Source organism: Scomber japonicus, chromosome 1, assembly GCF_027409825.1.
Source record: "Scomber japonicus isolate fScoJap1 chromosome 1, fScoJap1.pri, whole genome shotgun sequence".
Lineage (NCBI taxonomy): Eukaryota > Metazoa > Chordata > Actinopteri > Scombriformes > Scombridae > Scomber > Scomber japonicus.
The window spans coordinates 23,307,886-23,318,054 of NC_070578.1; the positions used below are offsets into that span (position 1 = coordinate 23,307,886).

General features: G+C 37.7%; 1 protein-coding gene across 1 annotated transcript; it reads left to right on the forward strand.

Moving 5' to 3' along the window:
- The first annotated feature begins 3,404 nt into the window (after positions 1-3,404).
- ric3a (RIC3 acetylcholine receptor chaperone a) lies at positions 3,405-6,880 on the forward strand. Its single transcript, XM_053319525.1, has 6 exons — positions 3,405-3,522; positions 4,348-4,565; positions 4,758-4,833; positions 5,248-5,344; positions 5,721-5,878; positions 6,039-6,880. Exons 1-6 carry the CDS (start codon positions 3,405-3,407, stop codon positions 6,878-6,880), a joined length of 1,509 nt encoding a protein of 502 aa, XP_053175500.1.
- The last annotated feature ends 3,289 nt before the right edge of the window (positions 6,881-10,169 follow it).

The window sequence follows — 10,169 nt, forward strand, 5'->3', positions numbered from 1 at the left end:
TACAGGCCAGTTCAAATCAGCTTACTGAAATTTGTCAATCAACAACTATTTGTAATATTAGCAGTGTTTTCAATGCTATTTTTTCCCTGAATGATTGTTGCCACTCAAGGTGGAGTGCCCATGGCGATGTCTAAAGATGTGTAAAGTGACTTATTTATGTCCTCTAAGGCAACAACCATTATACCTAGATAATCTTTCATTTCACATACTATCAATTATTTATCCCACCCTTGCACTAACTGGGTATTTCTGAAGGTTTACCACATTGATCTGTGTTTCAAAAAGCCTTTAGATTCTTGATAAGTATTCTGTGAAAAGTATATGTGGGAGTTGTCATCTCTGCCATGGTCTCCATTAATAAGTCTTCCAGGTCCCACCTACTTGACCTTTGTGCATGTTGGTTTAAAGGTTAAGTGTTAAACTGGGCAGCTGCACCTTTAAATTGGCCAAACATAATGCCAAAAATAGTTGCCAAAAATATAACCTATCTAAGTTCAACACTAATTTTCCAACCTTTCTTACAAAAAAACTGATGGTAACTGTTGGTAGTAGAAGAATCCCATACAACTCTCACACTGGGCTATTATATAACCATCTGCAATTACAATACTGAATCCATAGTTTCCTTATGCATGTGTAACAAACAAAATTTTGCACCGCCCCATCAAAATGTCTAAATATCCACATTATGTGTTCTTTTTTAATGTCTGTCCTCAAGTATTCATCTATTTTCTGGTTTTAATTTAAAACACTACACATATTAACTAACCAGCTCATTTGTATTGAAAAATAAAATACAACATGGTCACTAATATTGAGGCCCACACACATGAGGACTAAATGGGAATATTCAAGTGACTTAATGTGTGTTGTAATATTGTAACAATACAGTACTGTATTATCTTTAATTAAAAATGTACAAGCTGTAAATGGCTTTGGGGTTGAAATGCAGTGTCCTAAAACTGAACAAAAAGTCTTATTTAGTCACTTGGAATCTAAAAATGTGAGACAATCTATTAAACAACGTGACTCAAACAATGTTACTAGACTCATGGGACTTAAGAGTTGGTGTTTTTCCTTTCTCACAGCTGCCATCCTACTGTACCTGAGCCTGCACTGCCATCTGCTGCTGTTTGGTATGAAGCGCACACCAAAGGGTCAACAGAGTGGATGGGTTGACAGGTCATGTGCTGCATTCAAGTACTCTTCGAAAAACCTTATCTGAAATGCAGTTGTATATTTAAGCCTTTTGCTAGGAAATACTCCATAAGAGACCCTGTATGAATTACTTTTGGTGGGTTTTGCCAAAATCAAAGAGAAATATATATATATCACTCATCTTTGCTTCTCCACTACCTGTCATGCCACATGATGGTTCTGGCAAATATGACACTATAACAATTCTAATGGAAAAATGTTAGCTAGTACAGTAATACTCAGAAAAGACACACCTGTGAACCCTTTTATATCTTTACATTGCTTTTTTTTTTCTTTGGTACAATCATAAAAGTAATGTACTTTCCATCTGGCCACCTCCATCAAATTTGAACACTGATCAGCCTGACAAACTATTGCACTTGAACTATCAAACCACTCATAACACACAGGAAAAACAGTGGAGTGTCTTACCTTAAACCCGGTATTTTTTCCTCACCAATTTCTGGGCAACAGCATCCATTACTACAGGGCGCTGGTTCATATTTGAGCTTGAGTGTTTTACTGAGATAATCCCAGACAAAACAATAAAAAACCAACGTGTGAACACGTGCACCCAATGTAGGTAATATAGCACAACACACACTTTACTCCTTACATTTGAATTGCAACAAAACAAAACAGTGTATCAAAATTACATCAGAAAAAAATGTTCTTACTTGGTCAGAACATGTTATCTATGAAATATGGTGCGTTTGAATAAAAAGTTGAAGTCTGATTTGTATTAGTGTGTGTTTAGGACAAAATAAATAATGATAGAGAGTCTAAGATAAAATGGCAGACATGGTTTCATCCAAGGAATCCATGGGAAAGGAGCTTTGTAAAGTGTTCGGCTCCAAATTGTTGGGCAAAATGTAAAGGTGGAATAGTTGGGCTGCTGTAGGAGTTTGTAGTTTAACCACTTAACGGACGCTGTTCCGCCTACGGGACGGGACAGATGTTAGGAGGTAGCCACAAGTTCTTCTGGATGTTTCTAAACACCAACCCTTAAACATATATATTCATGCCGTACATCGTTGGAAAGCTTAGATTGTCCTGATTCATTCAAGACCACTCACGACCTATATGGTTGCTCACAGCCGTAATAGTATTAGCGATTAGCTCGGCTAGCCCCTGAGCTAAGTAAGAAAAGCTATAATGCCTACATACCTTCAAAGTCTTCCCTTTATCCACAACGATCATCTTATGACTCAGCACTTTCTGTACAGCTCGCCAAATATCCATTCTTGTGAAATATGAAATCCGTTTCCATAAAACCGAAACACTTTCCTCAATATGTCCATGTATTTAGTCCAACACGTAACGTAATAACACAAATAACAAACCATACGGTCCGTTTACGTCATTTCCTGATCTGCACGTCCATCTCAGAGTACACGTGACTAGATGTTTACGACCGTGAGCCTCTTCTGCTTCTGACGACACCAAAAACACAAGCCAATCGGTGTTTAGGTTTAGGCAGCACATGTCTCCAAAGCATGTGCTGATTGTGGATATACAGCTTTGGTAACCAAGTGTCCATTTGGAGTCTCCAAAAAGGACCTAAGGAAAACGCATGGACATACCTGTTGAAAAATAATTCTGAAAAATTCATCTTTTGGTCTTTTGACTCCAAATTTGGACTGCATGAAGCCAAGACATGTGGCTGTGGCCTCATTGTGTCTATATCCTGCTGAGAGGTCCCTGAATGTCTGTACACATGTCATTGTAAAGGCAAACCTATGGGCGAGTAAACAACCCCATCATTGTAACCTCTGCCACTCTTTGTCTAGTCACCGAATCACACAGACACTTTTACAAGAATCCTGAGAGTGTTTCTTTTCCAATGATACCAGACACATCTCTGAGTCTCAAACTATGTGGGATCTGTGCTGCTCACAACTTGGACATGTCGTTTAGGCTAACAGCATAAAAAACAGGGGCGTGTGTTAAGTGGTTAATAGATCCAGATACTTTTAGAACAACAACAACAACAACATAAATAATGATATAAGCAATGCACATTTGAGCACACCGGTTGATTCCTCATCTGGGGATTTATAGCGAATATTTCAAACAGCCCCTGAAGGCAGCACATCTAATCTGGTGTAATCTGGACAGTAACGTCACCAGATGAGAGATGACATCTGTGCATACTAGCTGTACTCTTCAATTGAAATAAACGCATGGCTGTCAGTCTCTGAGACAAAATGTCCATCACAACTTGCCAGAAGGTTACTCTTATATCATGTTCTGTTCTTTGTGTTTCTCTCTTCTTGCCCAGAATGCTTTTACCCAGAGGGAAAAAGGAGATGGGGCAGCCTGAGGGTAAGGCGGCTTATCAGATCATCCTCCATCCACCCATCTCCATTCTGCTCCATCTCAAATGGTGTTTGTGTTATTGCTGCTGTTGTTGTTGCCAGCTGTGTGCTCTGACTTTACATAGTGCGCCAGGCCTAGAGGCCCCATCATAGTGCGCTCATGTTCATTATGATGTTATGCAATGAGCAAAATGTATATATACCATATTTAAAAAGCTGCTGACCATATGCTTTATCCATTGGGTGCATTTGCAGTCAATAGAAGTACTGTGGGAGCTTTTAATATATCAAAGGGACACCTAACATGTTATAAAATACTGTCTCTGCAAGCCCTCAATTTACAAAACACATTACTATAGGCCTAGGTTTATTTTGTATACATTTTGGGTTGACTTACCCAAATCACCAAGGTCTTTCCAAACTATTTTTGGCTTTGACCAAAAATTCATTATTCCCTAACACTGACCTGTGAATGACCTAAATAGAGCCTGACATCAGTTTGATGTTGTTTTCTGGTTTTTTTCTAACTTTTATTTATGTAACTATTGGTTTTATTATCTTTCATTATTTATGTTTTCATTTTATTATATTTTGTTTATTATCAGCTTTTTACAATCTATTTTATTTTATGTAAAGCAATTTAACTTGTTTTGAAATATGTTATATAAATATATGTTTTATTATTATTGTCAGCTCTTCTTGCAATTTGCATTATTTAAGAAATGAGAAAAATAGCTATCACCACTTGAGGGAGCAATTACTGTGGAATATTTACAGAGAAGATTTGCTCTAATGATTGATTGATTGATTGATTGATTTTTATCTTCTCTAGTTGGACCTGGTTTCTACCCTCCTGTGATGCACCAGTTGTCATTACCAGAGGACCCAGAACGTTGGGGTGTGGACCCATCTTACACCATGACACACAGTGCTGAGATCATGGCCAAAGTAAAAGGGATTGGACGAGGCAAAAAATACAATCTGATGGCTCAAGTCATACCTATATATGGCTTTGGAATCCTCCTTTACATCCTCTATATAATCTATAAGGTGATTACTATTACTGTCCTGCATGATAGGCAGACTGAATATAAAATACTATTAACACTTACACAAATACAATGTGTTAGCCTATTACAAATATGCTTAGAATTTAAGCTAATTAATATACAGTACACATTTCCTTATGATGACTATTGCTGTGTTCTGTTACTCTAATCAAAATCGTTGTTATGTTCACAGCTGACATGTAAGGGGAAGACTACTAAATCAGGAAACTACACAGCAATAACCAACGCAAACGTGGAGACTAGGCCTAGTAAGTTTATTTTTAATTTTAAGTATTTGTGACGTGTAATCACAAAGCTACAGTATTTTGTTTTCTTGAAACATTTTAAGGACTCAAAGGTTCTATAAACACATTTCTCATGGAAAAAACATTTGGCTTTTTTCCATCATTGATAAGTGGCTCAGCAAAAGAATAGTCAAACCAAAAGTACAGCAGCAAAATTCAGTGATACAGTGCCCATCTGATGTCTCTCTATGTTCTCATTTAACCAGAATTACAATGTTGACCCTTGTTATTGTAAAGGGAATTTGGTATGTACAGTACAAAATGTCAATATCTCAGTTTACGCACCTACACAATGTATAATCTTTGTATGCAATGCAGAAATACATTATATTTTCGATATATATATTAATATAATGTTTTCTCTTGTAAATGTTATAGTAACTGCTCATGAGCTTGCCAGTCTTCATGAGAGAGCAATACAAACGGAAAAGATAATTGAGAGGATTGTCTCTGAAAAGAAACGTGCTTCTGGGAGGTAAGAGATTGATCATTTATTCTCTTAACATACTACTCTTCACTGTCTGCCACATAACGGGAGGACCATAGCAACAGCTTCATACTGGCATATATATATAAAAGGCTAAAAATGTAATGGTTAATTAGTCAAAGGTGGAAAGGCCGCTGACATATTTTACTAAAGCAGAAGTGCTGTCCATCGGTCTTAATAACATTAATTGTTAAGAAGATGAATTCATGTATGAGGAAAGGGAAAACCAGTTGCTACTTTGTTGGAAAATGCTTGTGTCATTTTGGGAGATAATACAAAAAAAGAAAAATTGCATATAAACATTAAATGGTATAAGAATGGACCCGAGCACTGCAATGAGTCTACTTCCATACTTACTCCCTAGTGGAAGACGGAGAAGGAGTAAAACTACAACATCAAAGAAGGAGGAGAAATTACTCAGGCAACTTAGACAGATCACACAGCTGATTCAAGAGGGACGTTTGGAGGGAGCTTCCCCAGAGATGGAGGCAGAGGAGGTCCCCTATGGTGTAGACTGGGAAGGTATTTGCCTAAAACTCAAACCCCAAGCTGCCTGCAAAATTTTAGAAAATGATTTTGTCTCCTAAGTGATTAAATAATGTATCAGGATAAGAAGTTGCTTAATGCACCCAAAGTGCCATGCTTTAAATCAAGCAATGTCTGTTTTTGTACACCAATGCAGGCTACCCAGATGAGACCTACCCAGAGTTTGATGATCCTTGTGGCAAATATGGATTCAACACTTTTACCCTGGAGGAGCCAGTCTACCAGCCCTCTGCCGAGGCCCTGGCAGAGAGGATGCTGCAAGAGGAAGAAGAGATAATGGCAAGGAAGCTGTCCATAGTGCAAGAGGAGGATGAAGAGGACGATAAGGGAGATGGAGAAGAAGAGGAGGAAGATGAGGAGGAAGAGGATGATATAGAGGAGGAGGAGGAGAAGGAAGAGGAGGAGGAGGAGGAGGAAGAGGAGGAGGAGGAGGAGGAGGGGGAGGGGGAGGAGGAGGAGGAGGAGGAGGAGGAGGAGGAGGAAGCTGAAGCAGAGAAAAGACACTTGCTCTGTCCTTCTTCTTCCAAGCCCGCTGCAGAAACATGGCAGGAAAGAATTGGTTTGGAGGTGAGCAATGAGCTACAATGTCTTAATGGAGGGAAGAAACAAATAAGTTTCAGTGACCACAAAGATGTATTCCACTACCCTAAAGAGGATACGTATGAGGGGGAGGGGGAGGAGGAAGAGGAGAAGGAAGATGAAGTGGAGGAGGAGGAGGAGGAGGAGGAGGAGGATGATGGGACAGAGGTGGAAGAGGAGGACGAAGGGACAGAGGAAGGTGATGAAGATGATCCGCTGATGGAGGCAGAGAACCTGCTGTTCAGTTGTGAGGGTGGTTCCAACCCAGAGGAAGAAGCAGAGGAGGTAAAAGAGGAGTATATGTTCACGGAAGCACCTGTGGAGGGTGACGGTCACATCCATGCAGACGTGCCTCAAGAGGTGAGCGGGCTGAGGATGCGGAACAGGAGGGAGATGTAAAGGAGTTTTCTGTTTACCTAAACTGAGTTATTTAATATACAGTGAACTCACATAGTTCCTCACATAGTACTGTGTTTATTACAGATCCCTTATGTGTACAGAACCTAAAAAAAGAGATATCCAACACTGTTGTTAAGTAATTCTTTTGGACAAGTTATAGTCTCCTCTCACACCATTAGAACATACTGTACTGTAGTAAGGGCTTGGTACCTGTTATGTACATGTATTTCCATTTTCCATTCTCTTTATATTTCCAGTATGAATTTATATCAACAAACAAACACTAAAACATTTCCAGGAGCTCATACTCAATAATAGAATTTAGAAATTTAAAGAAGCAAGATGTTAAAATTGCTTTGTTGTTTATATTTTATTTGGTGGGCCATATTTTCTAAGACGGACGATGATGTAATGATATGCAGTACATCACACTCAAGCACCAAAGGTTTTAAAACAAATTTAAAAATGAATATTGTTGTATAGTTAGTGACTAATCATTTACTTTCTTGTTGTTGTTTGCAGTCTCTAATTGTGGACCCAAAGAATGTTAGAACGTTATTTATCATCATCTCAGGCTATTTCATATGACACTAGAGTCACCTTTGTCATCAAAAGTTGTGTCACATGCACCACACAGAAGCCAAGAGCGTTCACACAGCAGGGACAGAGAATTTAGACTTTGCCTAGTTTAGACATATCTGGCTCCATCTGGTGGCCTGCTGTGGTTCTGCACATAGAGATGTTGCCTGCTGTGATAATACAGCATAACAACTTATATCACACAGCAAGATGATAACATCCAAGGAACATTGCAAATAACCCCCTGGCAAGAATTGTCATGAAAATAACAACCCTCTCCGGAATTCACACAAACAGATCAGAACCAAAACAAGTGGTAGCTGTGGTGGAGACGGCTTTTGCAAATTTGTGCAGTAGTAGCAACAAACCACATCAGCATACAGAGTAAAAGTCAGCATGAAGTCCTATAAATACAAATCATTGCTCTTACAAGGGAGGGAAGTCAATAAGATAGCTCTCAGCTCCCAAAGCAAAACTTTGACTTGATGTGTTCTGTCAAAATGAAGTCATTAGATGCTTTGTGCATTCCTGCCTCTAGAGATTGATGTAATTAAGTTACACTTAATTAAACCTTTAAGAAAATGTGTCTTCTGCTCTTGATCCATTCCAGCTTTTCAGGAGCATGGGGTATGAATCATGGTGCATTTGTACATGCAGGAATCATGTACAAATGCCTGCTGTGAGCTACATGCTTTAGTGAAATGAGCTGTTTCAATATTACTGGAGTCAGACCAGGGCGGTACATGTTCATAGACAGAGCATTGTTCATTATTTTTAAAGCCTTGGAAGTTGAACTTAGATGATCAGCAAAGACCAAAAAAGTTGCTTTGTTTTGTATTTTTACAAAAACTGTTAACATTGTTTCTATAATGGGATATAATAAACATTTTTATTTCCAATACATTTTGTGGAAAAAATGTGGATTGTTAGCATTGTTAGCACACATTATTTGCAAGAGACTTGGTGTTCTTGCAGCAAATATCAAATGTGCCCTTTTTACCAATAGAATTTCTCACTTCAGACCTGTCATACTCAGGTGTGACAAATAACAATGATAACAACTGCAGTCTTCTGAGCAGTTCCAGTCCCGGAGTCCTGGTATTTCAAGTTGTTTCGTTGCCAGCTGGCACACCAAAATAGGTGACAATAATTAATATTATTGGTTATATTTGTGCTTTTTCTGCCATAACAGGTCAAAATGTCAGCTGTGAGAAAAGTTGACTTTAATAATTTTTTCTGACACATTTTTTCTTTTCCCTCATGTGTCTTGTTTCTAATATGTTGTCATTGTACTGTTTAGTAATTGTAGCTGTAGTATTTGTAATAAATGTGTGCATAACCTAGAGTGAACTTGTTGGTGTTTTCTTGTGCTTGCATTTTAGTCGCATTAAAATACTTCATACTGTATGCTCATAAAATCATAAAATGACTAGCAATCATAATTGCAATTGACCTCTCTTGTGTGTATGTGGGTAAATGAAAAATTGAATCAAGAGTTGTGCACAATAACAATTCATAATTCCCCTTAAAGTATTAAAACATGTGTGCAGATTCCTTACACATGCAACCTTATGGTTCAAATTAAAATAACCACACACATAATAAAAATGACAATCCCTTTTAACTTCAAATAAAGTCTTTGTGTTCATTTTATGTTAATCTACTTCCTTCATGCATCATTCACTGTAACTCTCCTTTGTATAAAAAAATCAATAATAATAACAGTAAGGACATGTTCAGTTTAAAAACACCTACCACATTTTAAAGGAGACCGATGTACTCCTGTGAAATATCAGAACATGAGACAATGAATAAGAGGGATCTGTATAATGTACAATAGTGCACCCCAGATTTCTTTTGACACAACTTTAGCATGTCAAAACATCTTGCAATGACACACTATACACAAAACAGTATATTTATACTAACAGACCCAAGGAGAAACCAAGATCGTAACTCACAACAAAGTTACTTTATAAATAAATTGACTGAATTTAATCAATGAAATCAGATGTGATGCTCACTGTTAACTTGATTTGGAATCGAAGAAAATGGAAAAAGACTTCAATTCAATTCACCAAATTCATAAACAAGTTACACGTATTTCAAGTTACTGAAGCTTTATTTGAATTTTTTCATGATCAAAGGACTGTGTCTATACCACCACAGTAAATTGTACACCATTTACTGTACATTACAACGAGAGGACTAAAAACAGAAATGAAAGAACCTTTGGTTCCTGGACAGATGTATGAAAAGCAGACAGCAAGAGTACCAACAATTTTAAAATATAAATTTGAAATAGTTAGAGCACAATTGAGTACAAGAATAGCACATTTGATAAAGATTTCCTTATAACCCACAGTAACAATATCAGAGATTGTTCTTTGCTTTCATTCAGCAATTTCTTATTGGTCATAAAATACAAAATACTGTCATATATTGTATTTGAGAAAGGATATTACCCCACAAGGAGAGAGAGGAATAATATTTTGAGAAAAAATGTGAACAGCAACCTCTAACCATGTGATATAGTAGAAACCTACTGCCAGTCAAATGAGGAATGTATCAAACTTCACATCAGTGAAGCATAAAATTAATCAAATGTAATATGATGCACTATGTAAGTGTTGTGGCAGATTCACACTGTTGCTGTGTGTGTGTGTGTGTGTGTGTGTGTGTGTGTGTGTGTGTGTGTGTGTGTGTGTGT

What these genes read in the sequence shown, in the direction of transcription:
- ric3a (XM_053319525.1), top strand. Translation starts at nt 3,405, where the DNA reads ATGTCCATCACAACTTGCCAGAAGGTTACTCTTATATCATGTTCTGTT. An exon ending in GGAGATGGGGCAGCCTGAGG is followed by an intron (nt 3,523 to 4,347) that starts GTAAGGCGGCTT and finishes TATCTTCTCTAG; the next exon opens with TTGGACCTGGTTTCTACCCT. An exon ending in AAACGTGGAGACTAGGCCTA is followed by an intron (nt 4,834 to 5,247) that starts GTAAGTTTATTT and finishes TAAATGTTATAG; the next exon opens with TAACTGCTCATGAGCTTGCC.